Source organism: Furipterus horrens, unplaced genomic scaffold, assembly GCF_987537825.1.
Source record: "Furipterus horrens unplaced genomic scaffold, mFurHor1.1.pri manual_scaffold_2, whole genome shotgun sequence".
Classification (NCBI taxonomy): Eukaryota; Metazoa; Chordata; class Mammalia; order Chiroptera; family Furipteridae; genus Furipterus; species Furipterus horrens.
Window position 1 is genome coordinate 23558009 of NW_028327172.1, and position 22584 is coordinate 23580592.

General features: G+C 39.7%; 1 protein-coding gene across 1 annotated transcript in view; it reads left to right on the plus strand.

Annotated features, from left to right (window-relative positions):
• DCDC1 (doublecortin domain containing 1) overlaps positions 1-22584 on the plus strand; it is a 63962-nt gene that overhangs the window by 24704 nt on the left and 16674 nt on the right. Inside the window, exons 8-15 of the mRNA XM_090267269.1 lie at positions 650-850; positions 6062-6164; positions 8297-8467; positions 13708-13893; positions 15299-15502; positions 16759-16960; positions 20892-21044; positions 21762-21863. Of these exons, the coding sequence (XP_090123395.1) occupies positions 650-850; positions 6062-6164; positions 8297-8467; positions 13708-13893; positions 15299-15502; positions 16759-16960; positions 20892-21044; positions 21762-21863 (1322 nt within the window). The remainder of the gene's footprint in view (positions 1-649; positions 851-6061; positions 6165-8296; positions 8468-13707; positions 13894-15298; positions 15503-16758; positions 16961-20891; positions 21045-21761; positions 21864-22584) is intronic.

Consider the following 22584-nt stretch of genomic DNA (forward strand, 5'->3'; position numbering starts at 1 on the left):
TATTACAGCAGCTTCTATGTATTAAATAGTTTTGGCACTTCAACATTTAGCATTAATCTGTGCACATAGTAAGGGCTTATTAGGTGTTTATAAATTAATTTAATGTGATGTTTAGAATGTTTAATAAGCATGCTGAATCCCTTAAGATCCTTAGTAAGAGATTCCTTTAAGCTAACTTATTAGTGATTATTTTCTATTATGATATTGAGTTGTTAGGGAAAATTGACAAACTTGGAGAATAATATTCTATTCGCCAGGGATTCTATAGATAGAGGAAAGAAACAATAACGGTTTAAACAGAACTCCTTTATTTTTCTTAGTTTTGATTTTACAATATGTATTCCCTCTTTTCCAACTTCTTTTTTCTCTTTAAATTATCTTTTCAACTGAATGTCTTTTTTCTTTGCTGGTATGTTTCTCCTATTCTCTTGGATAAACATTTATTTATGTTGCAAAATAAACTCATAATTCTACTTCTTACATCAGCTTGGCAGTACAAACAGCATTGCTGCTGTCCTGACGATAATGGCTCACCATTATAAGTGACTCTGTCTCGCGATGGGTCTCCCGACAGCAGCACTTGCAGTCTCCAGGGCATCCCGTGCACGGGGCGTTTTTCTGCACCTAACGAGATTTTTATCTACCTCAGCCATTCTCCAAAGCACAGTAAATTGCGGAAGCTTTGCCACCAGCAGTTTGAATACAGAGATGGGCAAATTATAAGCTACGCCTCTCCTCAGCTAGTTTTGGGGGTGCAAGGTCCCGACCTGCGTTCGGGCACGGAAGTGGTTTTGGTGGAGAAAAAAGCCAATGACAGTCATCAACGCTGGATGCACAAGGAAGGCAGCAGGTGAACCTGTTATATTTGGGGGTTAACATATGAAAAAGTGAATGGCAGTCTAAGAGATTTCACATGGTCTCCACAGAGCAGGCTGGCGTATATATGAGGACTTTAGATTTTCAATTTAACATAACCAATACTTTTTAATCCAACTCAAAAAAGAAAAAAAAAATGAGAGCAAATGAAAATGGTCTGTAGACTATACACAACTTATCCACTATTGATTCAGATAAGAAATGTGAAATCTGACTTAAAGGGTTTATAGTTTTAACTGGCCAGTTAGGTCAAGAGAAAACTGAACTCTCACCTAATATTATTTTTATTATTTGAAGGGATCAAGTAAGATTATTAAAAAGTACTCATTTTTAAAAATTTGCTTTTCATTTCCCCACATGCCTGCCTTCCCTCCCCTTTTTCCATCAAATAATGAAACTGATATGGCTTTCCCTCACACAGTGAAAGCAAATTCCTACCTTTACAAATATATCAACCCACTCTAATGGATGCTCCTTGTTTGAATACAGATTCAAACCAGCCATTGTCAAACAGTTATTTCTGAGGGAATCAGAGAAAATTTAAAGCAATCTCAGTACCATATGTGTGAAGAAAGTATTGTTAATTTTATTGGGTGTTATAATGGTGTAATGGTTATGTGAAAAAGAAAAGTGCTTATCACTTGAATATATATTATAGCACCTATAGAAAAATTAAGAGGTATCTCAGATTTTCTTTAAAATAATCTAGCAAACGCAAAAACAAGTAAAATAGGGAGGAGGAATGCATGAAACAAAAATGGCAGAAGGTTTGTAGCTGTTGGGTCTTTGGTGGACCGACATTTCTCTCTGTTTTTGTGAATGTTTGAACATTTTCTTAAGAAAGAAAGTAACTCCTTGGGTTTTAGATTGGTTTGCTTCAGATTCTACCATTAGTGTAATATGGTGGGTCTCCAGGGGCCTCTTCAATCTTTTGAAATACTGTATAAAATTTGTGTTTGTGTATCTTTGCAATACATTTTTTTTTTTTTTCTGGAAAGGAGCTGTGATTTTCATTGGATTTTCAAAAGGTGTGTGATACAAAAGCCTTAGGAATCTCTGCTTAGAGAGATTGCATAAGCTTCAGCAGGCGGCAGCAGCCGCCCCGGGTGGGCGGCAGAGAAGCTAGCCTTCATCTGCTCCCTGTCCGAGATGAGCAAAGCTGCCAGCAAGGAATACTTGCTGGGCTTGTTTTAGAGAAGGCTGAAAAGCTAACACGTAGACAGACCTGGTGAGTGTGTTCCTTGGCCCCATTCATTCTAGCTAGCTAAGCCGTCTTGGAAGTGGGGAGCTAGGAAGCAGGCTTTTGCCCCTGCAAATGGCTTGCTGTATGGGACCAGAATGCATTCATCCAGCTTCGTTTTGGATACTGGTGCTTTAGCAAAGAACAAAACAGATCAGTATCCTTGCCCCTACGGAGCTGGTGCTACCCCCTCTCTACATTTCTAGACTTGGGCAGTACATCTCACTGCCTTGGCTTTCTGTTATCGTAGAAGTCATGCTTGAGCCTCAACGGGGATCCAGGCATGGCTGATGAACTGGGATGAACACACATGGGGAATAAGAAGTGACCTTAAGGCAGGAGGAAGACAAGAATGATGAGTTTAACTCAGAAACACTTGATCATTGAAGGAGAGGGCAGTTTCTGGGTCCTCCTATCTGTCACTGGTTTTGTTTTTCACCCTGAGTATCATGGAGAAAGCGGGTAGAGAAGGCTACTTAAGTAAAAATGGAAAGAGAAGTGTGCCTAAAACTGAAATGTTGGACTATGACCAGCACTGCTTTGGAAAAATCTATCCACATGTAACATAAAAGAGGAGAACGGTCTCTTCCAATGGCCTTCCACTTTCTGAAACACTCTGCTACTTTGCCATCTTGAAGGCTCCCCATGTCAAGCTATAGAAGGGAAGGACAGTTGGTGGGGGGTGGCAGTATTGGTGGGTTCCTGATCGGAAACCTCGGAGTCTGGAGAGAAGAGATGGAGCAGTGAGAGGGGAGGGCGGGGGGGCAGGACTTGTTCATAGGCACATGGGTCACCATCTAGAGAGTCCCACAAACACTTCAGCAGAAGTCTTGATGATAGTTGTGGGCACAATTCAGAGGAATTTATGTCCGATGGCAGAAGTGTGTCTACATAGTTACAGTAATTTTGAGCTTCCGCATTTTCCCTTGGCATTTCACTTTTTTTTTTTTTTTCATGTAAGTGGATATTGAAACCCATTTGTTCTGATTAACTGGTGAGGCCTGGGGAATCTTGGACTGTACTGTGTAGCAGAACCTATAGTAAATTAGTTTGTATGAACCACAGTCTTCCTATCCTCCTTATTCTGCCCAGGCAGTAAGTGTAGGGAGGAGGCAAAGGCCCGTTCAGAATTCATATTAGAGTGTAGGCACAGTAGCTCACTGCCAGCATCATGGGAGGTACTAAGTGGCTATCACTGCACTGAGCATTGTCTGCCTTTAGTCCTTTCCCTCAGGCCTTGCTGGGATAACACATCGCCTGGGCTAGAAAGGCAAGAAATGAGCAAGGGGCCACGGAAAGGCAGAGGAAATTGCCAAAACATGCTCACTTGGATTCCAGCCCCACGGAAGAATGGTCAAGATCAACTTTTGAGATAATCTGACATCCTCCATTTTCAACTCTGGCATAATCTGAATTAATCATTTGGTCTCTAAAGGGAAATATGAAAAATTATGAAGAAATCCTCAGGGAGGAAAACCCCTTCAACAGCACTCAGGGTTACGGAGGGGGGAACAGAGCAGCATGGGAATTCAGAGCTGAAAGCAGCCTTACAAATCGGCTAGTCTTAGTTACATGATTCCAAAGCAAGGTAAACTGAGGCTCAAGGAGGTTCAGTGACTTGTATGCACTTATAGCATGGGTTAATGGAAGAGGCAGTGGTATCATGCTGGCTATTGCCAAGACATGAAGTAATTTATCACTCCATTGTTTGGCACACAGCGGGTTTTATGTGGAAGTCTGCGAGCTCAAACTTCCTGTAGAATGCACGCATTGTGCGATGGGCGGGTGCCAGATGACTGCGCTATTCCAGAAGGAAAAGGAAAAACAACACCATAATGGCTGAGCATGGCCCTGAAGCCTGGGGAAGCTGCTGTATCTAGTCTAGCCATTCTGGTCAGCAAAAACATAGAGATAGCTAGCTAACTAATCTTGGCATCTCCATAGGTCGCTGAGAAATATACACTCAGTCATTCATTTGAATAATATTGAGTGCCAATAAGAGTGCAAGGTGCAAAGTATGCAACATGCTGAGGCTGCAGGCATGAACAATATAGAATATCAGCTCTCTTGCTGTGTGCAGTCTTCCTAAATGCTAAAAAGGTACTTGATAAAATTGAGTGCCCACTTTGGATTTAAAATGACACTTCATTAACTAACAATAGAAAGAAGAAATACACTCTAAGATTAATAGTGATTATCTTGTAGAAGTCATAGTAATGTTTAAAATTCTGTTATAATTCTATATTTCCCAATACTTTGTAAATTCATTACAATGAGGATATATTGCTTTATGTTCAGAGATTTGAATTAGATACCTGGAATTTTTTTTCAGTCTTGAAAGAAAAAATAAATTACTTTTATAACAAATCCTCTCCCACTGCTCCCTTTCTCTCCACTCCCACATTATTAAATTCTATATTCAGGAGGAGTTATATATTCCACAGCAGGAATACTGCTGCTGGTCTGTCACGTACCTCTGTTCACAGATGTGAAGAACTGGCTTTTTCTCTACAGACAAAAGCCTTGACTAGTGGGTTTATTTGTGCTTTTAAGTGAGGCAAGGAAATAAGTTCAGGGTTTTAGCTCAATAGTTTGCATTTTGTTTTTCAGTCAAGGAGGCCTTCTGTTAGCTCCAATATAAAATCCCATGAAAATATTCACTATGTATCTTGGATTTTTAGGGAAAGCTCCTTTAGAAAAAAGATTAAGGGAAATCTATTTTTTTTAAAAAAGCACCTCACAACCATTAATAATAGTAGCTAATACTAAATACTATATAAAGACAATATATATTTTTCTTTTTTACAATGTGCGGTTGCCTCTCACACGCCCCCAACTGGGGACCTGGTGTGCAACCTAGTCATGTGCCCTGACTGGGAATCGAACCAGCGACACTTGGTTCGCAAGCCGATGTTCAATCCACTGAGCCACAGCAGCCAGGGCCGTAAAGACAATATTCTATGCATTTTGTGTGCAGTAACACATTTATTCCACAGTGGTCCTAGGAGACATGCTGTGTTGTCCCATTTTCCTGATGAGGATCCTGAGGCACAGGGTTGTTCAGCAGAGCCATAGAGCTACTGACAGGTGGACCCAGGACTCACACTTAGGCACTGAGGCTCCAGAATCCATGCTCTTAATCACACCAATACACTGGCTCTTGTAACAATTAAATGTCTGAGGAGAGTATGTCAGTCTGGGTACAATCTGGAGGCAGAAACCATACACTGATTTAAACAGGGGAAGTTTAATATACTTACTAAACAATGATAAAGGAGTACTTATTGAATAGTTAAAAAACAGATAAATGCTTTATGCTACCCTAAGGCTGAGGGAGAGCATGCAAGAAAGGACAGACTTGGACTTGGGCCCCTCCCAAGGCTGGAATTCAAAACTCACTGGGAAAGGTATGGTTGCAGCCCACTGGGTGGCAAAGATATTTGCTGGTCTGCCCAGCCAGACCTGGTCTTTGGTTGCTGGGCCAGCAGGAAACAGCCATCCAGAACATAGATGGGGGTGCAGCTGGTTGCTGGACACATGGACACATAAAGGGGATGGGGGTACTGGTGTGGCAGAAGGCCTGGTATGTGCAGGATCTGTGTCAAGAGAACCACAAGCAGACGATCACGAGGCCAGCTCAGGGCTGTGAGGGTGCTGAGGGCCCAGGCATTCTGGGCACCTGACTGGGGAAGAGCATTGCTGACTATCTTGCTCCTATAGCAACCAGAAGGAGCGGGAGAGCCCCTTGCTCCTGCAGTGTTCTTCCAGCACTGTGAGAAAGCATAAACATTGCGCTTGCTGTAGAATGGAAGAAATGCTTAAGGACTCACATCCATTATCACAGAGCATGTATGGAGATGAGAAGTAACATGCTAACAAGTGGCACGGAGGGAGCTCTTCGCTGGTCATGCTACTTTGTAATGTGCCTCCTCCTGTTTTCCCAAGGACCTTCCACTTGCTGAGGAACCCAGACCTTGTGCTGGCAGTGTCTACAGTGTCTATGACCAAGACAAGCAATGAAGTCTGTGGCTATCCAGTTATTGTTCAGGTAAGCCATAGATAGGCTAGAGAGTAATCGTAGCCCTTCATTTAGTCGAATGCAAGTAAAGCTCCAGGCCTCCTGATTGTGGAGAGAGAAATCGGATGTCATAGGATTCTATCTTGAATGCCATGGCTAAAATATTTACAATAGTCTGCTTAGATTTCAGACTGAGCATGTTCATGTAGCTCTTTATTTAGTTTAACCCAACAGATGGTGATTGTGGGCTTGCTGCATGTCAGAAGCTATGCCTGTTACTTAAATCAATTCCAATGGCAAGCATGAGCAAGTGTCCCCAATGCATTCATGTAGCTCACAGTCCCAGGGGTGTATGCAGTCAGTGGAGTGGCAGTAGACGCTCCACGTGTTTTAAGTTCAATGATCAGAATGTATGCAAGGTCCCTTTTGCCTGGCAAGTGGAGGCAAAGCCCATGGTCAGAGGGATCTTCCCGAAGGATGTGAACTCAACAGTGTTGATTCTGAGACGCACACACTCATTTGAAATTACACTTTTAACATACTTTTGCAAATGCTTGCAGCAGCCAAACAATATTTGGAGACTCCAAAGACAGCTGGCTTCATTCGAGTTTTAGGCAAACACCTGGGCATTATTTTTCTATGTCTGTCCATCATCCTCACTTACTTATAGCCAAGGACACTCTTAAATGTATATATGTTTATGTGGTTTATTGTTAGGAGGAGAGACAGTTTAGGAGCATCCCTACTTTGCATTTACTTTTTGTATCCCCCACAATATTAACCATCTTTTTGTTGAACAGAATATATTGTCTCCAAGGAACATTTGTTTTATTCCATGCTTTTAATAGCAGTGAGGCAACTTGCTTAGCAGGTCCTGAAGCCAAAACTGGGACATAGCAATCTGGACAAATATCAAAGCTTAATTAAGTCTTCTATCCTGATGATAAATATGGGCTTAAATTTTGTTCTAGGAGACACAGTATATATAACATCGCATTCTTTCCTGTCAGGTGCCTCTCTGGCAGCGAGATAAAAACCTCATGCAGATGCAAATTTAGTACCTTAATCTGTTTCATAAAATTATAAATATGGATGGTTTCCCTTAAGTTTTCCATTTTATAAGAAATGAGTTTGATCCCAGGGTAATTTGTATTACCTTTCAAGATTTTTTGTTGTTGTCGCTGGTATTTTATTTTTATTTCTTGAAGCAACCAGTTTGTGAGAAAATATTAAGGTTCGTGTAAATTATCAAAAATGAGGCATATCAGGTTAATGTTACTAGGCCCCCTCCCTGTTCCTTGAAATATAGTCTTTGTTTTCATATCTCTGAGGGATGCTCCATTGTCCAACCTGTTAAATCACTTCTTAAGGCTCATTTATTTTCCTGTTTACTATCTATCTCTCCTTGGTAAAGTGTTATTCATTATAAAGGTCCTTCAGGTGTCAGGATATGTTTAGTTGGAACCAGTAATCTACTGGTTTAAGTTCCCTTAAATCATAACTACTTATATCTTTACTTAAGCTTGAGTCAAGTTGTATAATTTGAATAAATATGCTGTTTCTATTACATATAAAACTGAGTGTGCTCATATTTTAAAAAGTCCTCCTTGATAACCACTGAAATTAAATTAAAATACCAACAAGGTATTACTTTTCATTTACTAAATTGATGATCGTTTGGCAAGAGTGTGAGGAAAAGAGGCCGTTTCATATGCTTTTGGTGGAAGTGTAAACTAAACCTTTCTAGAAAGTATTTGGATGTGATAAAGCTTTCTATGATATATCGTAATATTTTTAAATGATTTTCTTTTATCCACAACTCTACTTGAGGAGTTTGTTCTAAAGAAGTTATAGATTTGCACAAAGATTTATCTGTACAGTTCTTCATTGCTCTTTCACTATAGTATGGACAGTTTGAGAATCTACATTTTTCATTTTTGGAGAGTGGTAAAATAAGCCGTCCCTAAGATCAAATAGTATATATCCTTAAAAATGTTCAATAAAGATTCATGGAATATTATTAAGTAAAAACAAAAACAAAAACAAAAGACCCAAAGCTAATGCAGTTACCAAATTTATATATTTTGTGACTCTATGACTGTTGTAACCAAATCATAAACTCTCCCATTCGACTCCAGATATTGTCTTTCTCTTTTTTACAGAAATATAAACCCTACAACAATGGGACTTCCAATCAAAAGTGGAATTACATTGAACATATGAAAGCTTTTATGGCCTTTCATAGCACTGTACTGGATAAGGAAATCACAGCAGCAAATCGTGCTGGAATTTGTACATCCTCCGTGGTTAAAGAAGAAAACATTGATCAACCAGTAAGTGGTTCCTTCCTACTAAGAATGAATGAAGAAAAAAATTTAATGGGGTAATTTGATAAAGCAAGAAATTATTGTTGTAGAAAACCTATGTTCACACAAATTGAGCACTGATTTGTGAATGAAATCTCATGGACTCTGGGATTCTGATTAGGAAGGAATGAAGCAATATTGATACTACTCTCTACTTATATTGTTTGGACGGCTCCCTATCACCAGCACCATCTTTGGTTCATCATCAGTTCACCAGAACATGCATGAGGGAGGACAGTCACACCTCCCACCCGCCCACAGGTTTGCCTGCCTCACAGCTGCCACTCCACTCCAGAAAGTGTACTAACATGCAAACAAGTATAAGTGACTTCAACTAAATTAAATTATACCAAGCATAGGCATATATATATATATATATATATATATATATATATAATATTTACCTGGCTGGTTTAGCTCAGTGGATTGAGCGTCAGCCTGCGAGCTAAGTGTCGCTGGTTCGATCTTCCAGTCAGGGCACATCAGAGAAGGAAAACTCTGACTCCAAAAAACCTCCGCTGCCTTGCGGCATACCTCTTCAGGGGAAAGGCTAAGGGAATAAACCCCGACAGAAAATCTGGAGCCGGAGTCCCTAAGGCGGTTTGACGTTGTAGTCAACACCGGCAACTCCTGCGGCGCACCTGAAGCCAAGCTGTATTGACTCCGTCTTTCCCTTGGACCCTTCAGCTGCGAAGAGAGGGGGGGTCTGCTGCATGGGCAGCAGCAGACCCTCCATATCACCCTGCCCAGTCTCTGTAGCTTCAGCTTCACTGGAGAGGACACTCCGGCGTCATCACAAGATGTCGATTCAACACGGGAGGAGACAGATACCGTGTCACTCCCGAATCGGACTGCACAGCCATTCTCGGCAGTGCAGATAGACTCTTAAGAAGCTACACCATCGTCTCTCGAGACGGACGGCTGCCGAGAGAGATAATAAATATTTAATAAATATATTCTAATTTATAAAGAAAATAATTTTTCATTTGGTCCTTTGATTTTTTTAAAGATTTTATTTATTTATTTTTAGAGAGAGGGGAAGGGAGGGAGAAAGGGAGAGAAACATCAATGTGTAGTTGCCTCTTGAGTGCCCGCAGTCCTGGCATGTGCCCTGACTGGGAATTGAACCAGTGATCCTTTGGTTCACAAGTCGGTGCTCAATCCACTGAGCCACACCAGCCAGGGCCTAATTTTTTTTATTAATGAGGAATTACTTACACCATACTTTAGAAATAGGCCCTTGGCTGGTTTGGCTCAGTGGATTGAGCGTCGGCCTGCGAGCTAAGTGTCGCTGGTTCGATCTTCCAGTCAGGGCACATCAGAGAAGGAAAACTCTGACTCCAAAAAACCTCCGCTGCCTTGCGGCATACCTCTTCAGGGGAAAGGCTAAGGGAGTAAACCCCGACAGAAAATCCGGAGCCGGAGTCCCTAAGGCGGTTTGATGTTGTAGTCAACACCGGCAACTCTTGCGGCGCACCTGAAGCCAAGCTGTATTGACTCCGTCTTTCCCTTGGATCCTTCAGCTGCGAAGAGAGGGGGGGTCTGCTGCATGGGCAACAGCAGACCCTCCATATCACCCTGCCCAGGCTCTGTAGCTTCAGCTCCACTGGAGAGGACACTCCAGCGTCATCACAAGATGTCGATTCAACACGGGAGGAGACAGATACCGTGTCACTCCCGAGTCGGACTGCACAACCATTCTCGGCGGTGCAGATAGACTCTTAAGAAGCTACACCATCGTCTCTCGAGACGGACGGCTGCCGACGACGACGACGACGACTTTAGAAATACCTGAGATATTGTGGGCCAGTGGGTCACGCTTCCTTGCTGTTGTTGATGATCATTGGCTTACCTGAAATCTCATAAAGCACTTATGAGACCCTCTGAGACCCTCTTTACTCTTCTCCATAGAGTTTCTAAGCAGCTGCTGCTTCTTCACTCATCATTCTCTAGTTCTACTGAATAGGAGATCCCCAAGTGTACCATGCCATTTTCCATCTTGGTTTGGACTCTGCCTCTTTCTGCTTTGTCTATGAACTCTTACCTAGTAAGGTCATCTTAAAGCAAATCAAATCAACTTGAAAGAGCTCCCACTATCCAAAGATGGACCATTTGAACCATCAGTAGGCTAATGAGTACAGTGCATTGACATATATCAGGTATTTTTAAATCCATATGTTCATACTGATATTAAACATTAGTAACATTTCATTGATCACAATTAAATGATGATATGAAACCAACTCATTAAAAGAGTGGGAAATAAAAAAATCAAGTATTTCCTTTATGGACTGTATCTCAGGGTAGCAAAATATTGGAGGAGAAGACTTCAGTTTATAAAAATATCCCAGCCAATAAAGGAATCTGCACACGATTAATCATGAACCCCATGCTTTTCTATCTAAATGATTCCTCATGTAATATTCATTTAGTTCCATCTAAGAGGGGATGTTTAATTTTCTGCCTTCCAGTAACTTGTAGAAAAATGGAAATCAGATGTGCATATAGAGAAATCCATAGTGAAATTTGAGAATGACTTCTTCAAAAGTATCATCTAAATGTTGACTTTGAATTGAGGTAGCTCTATGTACTTAAATGGGGTAGTTGAACCAAATGGAAGAGGCAAAACAGCCAAGAGGTTGCAATCAGAAGTCACAGTTTTATGTTTCAGCTCTGCCATGTGCTACTTGGGTGTCCTTGGATAAAAACTTCCCTCTGAACTTTTGTTTTCTCTTATGTCAGCTGAGAATGGTGATATTAACTCTGACTGTACTTAACTTTTAGCCTTGTGAGGAGCAGCGCCAATTAGAGAGTCTTATGTGAAAGTGCTTTAAAATTTTACCTTGAAAATTTCCATGCATATTCAGAAGTAGAGAGACTAGTACAATGGATTCTTGTATATCTATCATCACAATTCAGCTGTTATCAAGGTTTGGAAACATTTACAAAGCCCTAGACATGATACCATTTCACCTCACACTTAAGCATGCACCTCTTACATAATCATTGTCATTACCACATCTAATAGAATTAACAATAATTCTTCAAATGCCCTGTTCTTAATTATATTTCACAGGTCCTCCTAAAAATATTCTTATGATTGGTTGATTTAAGTTAGGATTCAAACAAGGTCCCTATGTGACATTTAGTTGCAGAATCTGGGTCCTTTGTCCTATAGAATGCCTGTATTTGGATTTCTCTGTTTGCTTCTTGTGACATATTTTAACTTGTTTCTCTAGGCTCTGTAGTTCCTGTAAAAGAAACTTAGCACTAGACTTTTTAAAAAATTTATGTTCAGCTTTTTTTTTTTTACAAGAATCTTTATAAATTTTATTGCATTTTCATATTTATTACTTCTGTAGGCATACAATGTCTCGGTTTTCCATTTTTTGTGATAACAGTTATCAATGGGTTCAGATGATTACAACCTAATCCCACATTTAAAAAAATTTCCCAGTGACTTTTTTCTAGTGCCTGTCACCCTTTGGTGATCTTTACCTAAATAAATTATTTTATTAGGAGTTTCAAAAGGGTCAGTAAGCTGGGGTCCTTGTTTCTCATCAAGGCTTCTTGGACAGACTAGCTTAAGTGTGTTCACATTGAGGTGTCAGGGTTCTAATTGCAGCCAAAGGATAACAAGCTTCAAAGGCGAGCACTTCTTCTGCATCTGCTCACATCACATTTGCCAGTGCAGCAGTGGCCCAGGAAAGTCACATGACCTTGCCCAGATTCGAGGAAAGGAGAAAGAATCTCTATTTCTTGATTGGAGGAGCATGCAAACAAGGATGGGATTGTTTTATTGTGGGCACCTTTGCAAATAAATTGCCACATTTTCTAATGGCCAAATTTCAGAGTTACAAATTGGTGCTCATTTAATTCTAATGGGCTCCAATAAGTTGTGGTTTTGTTGTGTGCTAGGGTTTTTTGTTGTTTTTAGTTACATTTTTAACATTATTATGAACTCATGGGATTTTTACATGTTCAGATATATTCTAAGTGTTTTGGTTATCATTCTTCTTCTTGCTCCCAAATTGTCCCACTTTGGACCAGTGGAGTCCCTTCATGCTGGCTCCTTGTGTTTTTGACATGATTCCTTTACTTTTAGATGGCTACTTTTTTTTTTTTTCTGTTACCACATGGCATCCTTTGCTTATCTTGTGTACTTCTCCCTGCAAATATGGAAGTAGTCATTCCACCAAGAACCCCTGATTCTAGGAAAAAGTTATATACATGATGTTGAATTTTTATTGTCGCTAAGCCTTTTTAGTCAACAGAGTTTGGAAATATGTTTGTTTTACACAAACACACACACGCATACACAGTCTGTCCAGAAAGTATACAGCCTTGTACAATGAAAAATAAAGACATTTACTGAAGAAGATACAAGAGACAGGAAACATTGTACATAGGACAATGATGCCTCAGTCCCCTTCAAAGTAGGCACCTTGGGACCTCATCTAGTTCTAATCACCATCAGCTGCCCCATTGTATTTTCCTGAATCTCATCGATGTTTAGAAATGTCTTCCCTTTCAAAGGTGACTTTAGTTTTGGGAAAAGCCAGAAGTCGCAAGGCACCAAATCTGGTCTGTAAGGGAGCTGAGTCACCTGGGTGATTTGGTGTTTCACCAAAAAAACTCCGCACAGATGTAATACATGAGCAAATGCATTGTCATGATGAAGCTGCCATCACCAGTTGCCCATAGCTGCAACCTTCTGAATCACTTGAATAGTTTCTGTGGAGAAATGTTCAAGCTGAATGCAGAATTTGATGTCAGTTTGTTGTTCTACTCTCTCAGTAATTCTGAATGTGACAGCCACACAGTACACATGCTCGCTCAATGGCATCTACCACCCCCACTGACTAGTACAGTGAAGTCGTCATTGTTCATGCTTGTGCATTCCAGTCCACTCTCCTTGGCTGCCAGGTTAAATGATGTCATGCAAATCGTTCTCGTTATATTAACAATGGTTGGACTTTTTCTGGACCGACATATTTTAAATACACACACATGTATATACATATGTGTGTGTGTGTGTGTGTGTGTGTGTAAAATTATTAGGAGCAAAATAATGCATTCACATTGAGATTTCTAATTTAGCATCTGGGAATTATAAAATTGCTTTATTTGTATTGTAAAGTGCTTTACAAAAATGCTATTGTAATTTAGATATGCCTGTGTAAAAGCATCTTTGTCCCTCTTTTTAGGGATACTGTTATCTCTCACCTGCTGGGAAGAAAAAAATTATGCTGTGCTTGGCATGTGGACAATCCATGGGAGCAGAGAAGGGACTGAAACAGTTGCTTCCAGGGCTGCCGTTCCTCTGTGCTTCGGGCTCTGAGACACAGAAGCCCTTCTCACGAGGGCCTTTCAAGGTCATTAATGTGACCGAGGTGTGTAATGATCTGAGCTCTGCTGATACTTATGTGGTATCACTTTGGAAACTTTGATGCATTCATTATCTGCCTTGCACTCAAGTTCATCTCCACTCATCCAATTCATCTTCCTCTGATGCACCTTTACCATTTCACCTGCATTGATTTCCTTTTTCCCATTGTAATTTAAAATACATTGTCTATTAATAGTTCGATACACTCTTTGAAGTTAATTGGGCACTTCTGTGGCTTTAATCATCTGCTGACACTTTCCTCTGTTCTCTGTGTTGCTTTTAGATGGGGAAGTCACCGCAAATCTTTACTTAGGAGAGCAGCTTTTCGCTTATATCCACAGGGTGATCTCCTTTTTACTGGTATGGAGCATTTCAGGGAGATTTTGACATGTTGTTGTCAATGACTCTTCAGGTTAATTTCCTGAATTCACGTAACCATGTCTAATATTATTTATAGCTTATGGAGAAAAAAAATCTCTGCTGCTCTCCAGTGATCTTAATTTAAAATGGCACCATTTTAAAAAATTTTTCTTTCAAGTTTAGAAATGAGAAGAGCTAAGGGGAATTTACAGTTATATAAAGAGTGATCCCTGAGAGGTGGGCAACCTTCCGCCCTGCCCTGGTCTGCTCAGTGGAGCTTGCCCACCCCATTCTTGTCAGGTAACTCTTGTCTGGCCCCTCAACCTGAAATACACTGCAGGGGAAGGTAGGGGATGGAATAGCAAGAGTCACAATAAACATCAGCTGAAACAATAACTGCAGGAGAAAAGAAGTCAATCCTCTGGGAAAGTCTGAGGCATTTGCCTTTGCTCCAGTGACAGTGAGGTAGTGTTTAGGAGGTGGTGGTGAGCTGATTGGAACAAATTCCCAATATCACAGCCTCTCAGACAGAGCTCTCCCCACAGGGCAGCATCCTAGGTAGGGCTAGGAAGGGAAAGGTAAAGTGTGGTGTTCGCCACAATCATTACCATGTGGTTAAGGCTACGCTCATCCCTTTCCACATCCATCAATATCTGCCACCAGAGGAGGGCATCATCCTCAAGTTAAAGACCAGAGAATATCTGTACTGCTGTTAGCCCTTCAGCCCAGGCTCTCTCTGGCCCTGGCTTCCTTCACCATCTCCTGTCACAGGAGAAGGCAAAGTAGAAAACAGGAGAAGGCCAGACACACTGCCCGGGGCCCAAAGTTTCCTAGAGACTCAGTGACAGTCTTGGGAGGGAACTGAGTTCTGACCCAATGTCCTTCCCATTCAATACCTATAGCACGTGAAGTGAACATTTCAAAATTCAGATGATACACATATACACACGCACATATTGATCAAATTGAGAGACTAAAGTATACCAGAATCACAAAACTGGAAGAAATAAAAAGCTTGAGTAGACCAATGACTTTTTTTTTTAAATCAGGTTGATTTATCCACTTATGAGGCTGAGAAAACTCTAAGTCACTATAAAGAACATCTATTATCTTTACGGATGAAGACCTGCACACAAGTTGCATCTCATAGTGGGATGGCAGCTATGCACCAGAAGGCAGTGAAAATAATTGCATACAAAAATGGAGATGGATATCGAAATGGAAAGTTAATTGTGGCTGAAACATTCCCCATGGTAAGTGGCTATCACTTAAATGCTTGCATTCTCTGAGGTAATGATAATGGTGATTCTTCTGACAAGACCAGGAGTGGTGGGATTGAATGATAAATGTCCCTTGTGAGTTTCACCAATTTACACTGATAAAGATCAAGATCTCTATTTTCTTCAATACCTTCTTTTTGATTGTATTTCTTTGGGTATGATCTTAGGAAAATGAGAAATCAGAGTATGGTTTTTAGATCGGCTCCAGAGCAAAGATATAATATAAAGCAAGGGGAGAACAAAGCTACCTACCACATTTTCTTCATTTTGAGGATAGAATACCTTTTTGCCTTCCTTCCCATTCCAACTTCAAGTTGTATGTCCTCTGCATATTTTAGGAGATGGCGCCTCATTGCCTCATTTATCACTGGAGAGTCTGAGCAATTTTTGTTGGTAGGATGAAGCTGGGGTTGTACAAGGAGGAAAGGTGTGGTTTCTATCCTACAGGCTGCCCCCTATAGTCATCGGAACTGAAGAGAGCCCCAAAGGTCCGAACCCAGCTTTGTCCTTCTGTCACGGGGCAATTGTCTTGTCAATACCCTTAACTATATTAATTTACAAGTAACATTATATATGACATGAAATTGCCCCACAGACTTCCTTGCAAACACTCACATACACATATACTTGTTAACTCACCTCTTTGAATATAAATAGATTTTTAAAATTAAGGTGTTGTCATTCAATTGAACAAGCAAAGTACAAAAGTTAGCAACTCCAAGATTCTTCCTGGGGTTCGCAGCTGACTTTTGTGATCTTTGGCAAAATTATTCTTTTAGCCTGTTTTCCCATTTGCAAAATGGCAAGAGTAATAATATGTGTCAGCCTTTGGTTTGAAAATCAACAACTTATTTATTTTAAATCAGTTTATGAAGATGATGACAACTATTTTGTACCTTATGAAGCAACAAAATTGAAAGTGGATTTCTAGGTTGAACATTTTTTAAAGAAATGCTCTGATGGTAAAATGTAACAACATACATCAGCTACTGTTTTAAATGGTTGGAGCTAAGGCTTTTCACAGCTGGACTGGACTCACATTGTGAGATTAGATAAAACAATCTAATATCAAAAATTGTCTCTAATCAAAGATCAAATTGGTAGTTATTCAGCTTTCTATTTTCTCAAATTAAAGGATTTTCTCGGATTTCTAAAATAACAAGCTCTTCATGATTATTCCCAGTGCCCTCACTATTTCCTCTCAGTTCCTGACAGCTGGTGTTGTCTAGCTTCTCACAGAATGCACGGAACAACTTGGCCTTGCCCGAGTAGCCTCCAGAGTATATACCAAAGATGGAACTGCAGTCTTTTCCTTGCGTGATCTGGTTTTATGGGCTCTAGATGAATCTTCTATCCACAGAGACGCCAAGGAACAAAAGAACGAGGTAGCCCCTGTTGGAACAAAGGAGACAACTATTAAAAGTATGGAAGGTTGGTTAGATTCTATGAGATTTCCCTGATTCTGCTTATGTCTGGTCATAAAAACGGTAAATGTGATTCTTTCACTCAGTCACCTCTTCTAGAATTACAAAATCATGGGAAGATACTCTTATATGAGATTCTCATATTGTTTTTACTTTGTAGGATCATAAGAAAAAATTTAAAATAACATAAAACTATAAAACTGGTTTTAGCACCAAAAAAATAAATAAATTGCCTGGGATTTATAAAATATGTTCGACAGCTTAGCTGTTATACTTTATGCAACCTGAGCAGATTTTGTTCTTAAATTCAGAACCCAAATCAACTGGAGACCACTTAAGAAAGTGGGGCTGGATCAATGCAAATCTCTTCCTACTATAGAAGAGAAGGTGGCCAAACCTTCTGCTTTCCAGGTTCCCTTGCTTTCCCCTGCCCATTTCCATTGCTTTTATAAGCTCCCAGAAGCTCCAGAAAATGTTTCTCTATTGCAGCTCCTAGCACATTGTATTATTCTAATTATCTGTTTACATCTTTGTGTGTTTCATGAGAGTATGTGCAACTTGAGGTTGGAGACTGTGTCCCCAAAAATAGTTTGCTAAATGAAAAAGAATCTTGCTAGCAATGATTCAGCAGAGTCACCTCAGTTCTCTGTTATTGTTATATTGGCAGGCATGGTTCAGAGGTTAAGAAGTTGGGTTTGGAGCCAGAATATCACAGTTCATGTCCTACCAATCAATTGCTGGTGGAATTATCTTGGGCAAGTTGCTTAACCTCTCTGTTCTTCAATTTCCTCATTTTTTAAATTAGGACACTAGTAGTCACTCATTTCATGAAATTTTTATGGGGACCAAATGAATATTCATATGAATATATGCTCATTTTGTTCTCCTAAGTATGAATATGTATTCATAACAGTATTTAAATATGGATCTCTCTCTCTCTTCTTCTCTCTCTGTCTCTCTCTCGTATATCACTTAGAAGAGTACCTGGTTAATGTTTACCAAGTAGTCAATGAATATTAGTTACCATTATTACATGTAGGGTTGAGTAGGAACAACCCGCTCCTCTTCCTTTGTGTTTCTCCTTTATTCTCACACTATTATCACACTCAGAACCAGATGATTTTTTCCCCACACCAAGCAATTTTATGACACAAGCTGGCTGTTCTGCAATTTCACTAAATTCTGACACTGTTTACCTGGAGACAGCATCAGACCCCACGGGTGAAGGGCTCACTCAGTTCCACAAGATGGTCCCCTCCCCACTTCAGATACCAATCGCAAGTCCAGGTTGGTACCTGTGTTTGGACAAGTTGGCTGTAAATCGGAACTTCCTACCACTCCCTCCTTGGCTTCAATTAATGTGCTAAAACAACTCCCAGAAATCAGGAAAACAATTGACTTATTGGTTACTGGTTTATTATGATAGTATATAATAAAGAATGCAGATGAACATTCATATGGAATGTTACTGAACAACAATTGGTTTCCCGCTGCCCGCCACCACCCTCCAGGCAAAATTCTAGAGGCAACGGTTTGGTGGTAAAGAAAGGAATCTTTATTCAAAAACTTCACGATTTTGTAATAACGCCTTCCATAATGATTAGTCCCTTAGGCTCCTCAAGGCTCAATTCTAACACTTGGGTTCTCCTAGCATTTTCCCTGTTAGTTTTAATTATCTTATATCTATAGGTTGAGTTTTTTAAGTAAAACAGCGTAAGATACAAAAGAAGAATGTTGGAAGAATGGCAGGCTTCTGCCTCAGAGGTTGTCCCCTCTGGAACACCAAAAGAATAACCCTGCCAACCACGGCCAGGCCAGCCCCATCCTAGGCTATGCCCAGAGTTCCTTCCCATTCAAAATAGCATCCACCAGGAAACGCAGGCAGCTGCAGCACCATCATCCAGGTGTCCTCGAGGAAGAGGAGCCCAAAAACCAGAGAGAGCTGATCCAGGGCCTGAGAGCCCTTCTGTTATTCCACATCTTTTTGCCCATAATTCCATGCACTCTGGCCAATCCTGTCCTAGACTGTTTACCCTTGCCTCTGCGAACTCCTCCTACAGCCCCTCCCTGCTTCTCCCCAGTGATGTGATGAGCTCTCTGTATCAGGATGCATAATGTAAGGGTGTGGCATGAAGCGTGGGGTGTCCATTGTCTTCCCAAGCCCTCCATTGTCCTGGAACCTTCACGTGTTCACCACCCAGAAGCTCTTCTAACCCTGTACTTTTGGGATTTTAAGGCTGACTTCATGACGTAGGAATGACTGTTCATTAACTCCATTTCTAGCCTTTCTTCCCTCTCTGGAGAATGAGGGCTGGGGGTAGAGTAGAAAATTTCAAGTTTCTAATCATGGCTTGGTCTTTCTGGTGACCAGCCCCATCCAGGAGCCCACCAAGAAGAATCATCTCAGAAAAAAAGACACTCCTATCACCCAGGAAATTCCAAAGGAATTATGAGCTCTGTGTCAGGAACCAGGGTCAAGTCAAAGACCTAATATTAAAAAAAAAAAAAAAAAAAGATGCCCCTAGTGTTCTTATCACTTGAGAAGCTAGAAGAGTTTTAGGAGCTCTGTGTCAGGAACTAAGGGGAGAGACCAATACACTCTAAGAGTATATTTTCTGTTGTTTCACAATGGCATTGTTTTCCTTTCTAATGAGTTTTTAAATATAATTATGTAAACATATATTTTTGTCTTTATTTGGCATATAGAATGTTTTATTTCCAGGTTCTGGAAGATTATGCTCTCAAATACTCTTTTTTTCAAATTTTTATTTAAAACCTGGCTTTCATGCAGTACTACCAAAAGGGTATGGCCATCCCTTCCATTTTGTTGTAAATTCTAAAGGTTGGTTATTCTTGATCAGGCAGGTTCATCAGCAGTGATTCCCTTTACTGAATTGTGGTTTGGTATTATGCCATCAGCTTGCATTGAGGAACTTTAAAGAAATAGGCATCTATCAGAAATAGCATCGTGCTTACAGTGGAAGCAGTGGTTAAAGGCACATGCTCTGGAGGCCCATGGGCTGGATTCTAATTCTCTCTCTGCTCCCACCTAGCTATGTGACTATATCTCAGTAACTTTTTCTGTAAAATAGGTGTGAACCTAACACAGAGTATCACTTTGAATATTACATGAGATAATCTATGTAGACGTCTTGGTAAAATGCCTAGCATATATTAACTTCTCAGTTTATGTTAATTTCTGTTGTAGGGAGTTATTTGCTATGTCACAAATAACTCCTTTATAAAGACCCTGGAATTGCTTCTCTCAGATCTCAGGACCTGAGGAGGTGTATGTTCTGAAGAATTTCTCTCTCTGTGTAGGCCATGTGAATCTTGAAATTGTGTTTTCCCCTTTGCTTTGGCCACTAGGATATTCAGAGCCCAAATTGTGCCTTTTCTCCAGCAAATCAAAACAATGTGGTATTCATACCCATTCAATAATAAAAATATTATCTAGCATTTTTTGGAAGCTTGCCCAATTAAAAAGACCAAACTAAGTGCTTTCTTTCCTTTTTTCTTTAATCGTCCCAGCAGCAGATTGAAATAGACACTATCATTCATTTATAAGATGAGGACACTGAAGCACAGTATCTCTGGCTTTAGTCTATTCCTATATTCCTTTTCCCTCTTGCTTGGGTTTTCAATCTCTTTATATTATCCCCTTTCAGAATAGGTATTTTTATTAGCCACCTCAAATTTCCTTCAGAACTAGGTGAAGTGTAAAAAGTGAATCAGAATGCATATTTATAATCAGATCCATTTAAATTCTCAGGCTGCTTTGAGATTCTCATTGAATTTATATATTGGCATTGGTTTTGGTTATTGCCTGTTTAAATCAAGTCATTAATGAAAAATGAGATATTTTGAATAAATTAATTCAGTAAGAAAATTTATTCATTATTCATTGAGTGATGGTAAATGTGTCATTTGTTTTCCAGAAAACCCAAGACTGAAGGTGGAAAACAAATTATTTCCAAAGTCTGTGACATCCGACAGTTTGGATGGTATAGATGCGTCTGTTTTCACCCTCATTCACAGAAACCCTATTGCCGTCTGGGTATCTTGTGGGGAACCATTTTTATCCCCAAATGGTAAGTTTTTTGTTTCTGCTTTCTTTCAACCAACTATATGAAGGGAGAGAGAAGCAAATTTATAAGAAAATGAATTAAGTGTGTATAATGTCAACATAACATCACAGTTATGCAAGTAATGGGCGGTCCATCGGTTAACATGTGCGCAAGGAGAACTATACTCCTATATTTGCACAACTGCTCATTTTTTTTTCTTCCTGGAATAGAGTATTCTACGTGGAAAAATGTCTAATTTAGTTGATAAAGAGATCCTTGGTCTATAAAGACTGAGAATAATGGTATACATTAGAAAATAACAAATGAGTTTAATTCACACTGAAGACAACCTGTCTGCACATTTTCATTTTTAAGAATTGCACCCTTTAGGCAGTAGGTGGATGTTTAAAAAATGAGTGGTTCCAAGCCAGAATTTCATCACCTCCAAATAGTTTGTGGAAGTGGAAAATGAAATATGGCTATTGCATATGGTAAATCTATATAATAAAACAGCACTGTTCTTCTTTTTCTCCCCCTGCATTCCATAAAAAAAAAAAATGCCTTCAGCCCTGTCATCTTTCAAATGAGGTTTCTTTTAATGACCCTTACCTTTTAATTACTTACTTCTAATTGAATCTATTTCTTGGAGCAGAAATTTCTTTATAAATTATTGGCTTGCATGATAAATTACTGTTGATAAAAGAATGCAAGATAAAACATCATGTATTTTTATTACTCTAGCTTTGCAGAAAGCAGAAAAATTAGAAAAACAGAACTGGCTGAAAAAGGACAAAATTTTGGCTGATTTAGACATCATGAAACACAAAATGAGACAGTTAAAAGGTCAGTATGAATTAAATCAAGTATCATCGTGTTTAATTCTAATTAGTTTTTTTTTTTTTTTACCATTAGGTACCAGATGTCTAACTGAGCTGTATGTTCAATATGTATACATACAGTGTTACAAAAGTCACTTGAGCAAGCCTAAATCCTAATAATATATCTTTTCAGTACTGATTTTACAATTGTAAATTTTACATTAAAATGTCTATCACATTTAAAAATTAGGAAGTTGTCTGGATTATAGAAACACCCCATTGGTTTGAAACAGTCCCTGAGCTGGCATTGTATGGGCTTTGAAATTAACCCTTAAACAAAACTCGCTGGCATTCCTGGGGTATTGCTATTGAAGAAGTATTTAAAATAATCTGAGGGAAGAAGCACTAAATTCTTCAAAGATCATTGTCAGTTTCTCAGAAGAGCTCCTTATTGTCATGCAGCATTAAGATATGCTATTCATAAAGTGATCGATTGGCAATTGATTTTCCATATATTCTTTTTTTTTTTTGTCACAGCACTTCAGATACCAGATGGTTCTTGGGGGAGAAACAGTGCATTATGGGCTTTAGTCTGGGAGGAAATATTTGTCAGGCTATTTAATTGTCACAGCAGGGTTTCAACTCCTGAGTATGTGAATCTTACCTCAATAAGCAACACAACTAGTCCTAAGTGCACCAAACAGAACTCCAAGTTAAGAGACTGTTACTCAGTTTTTACCAAAAGA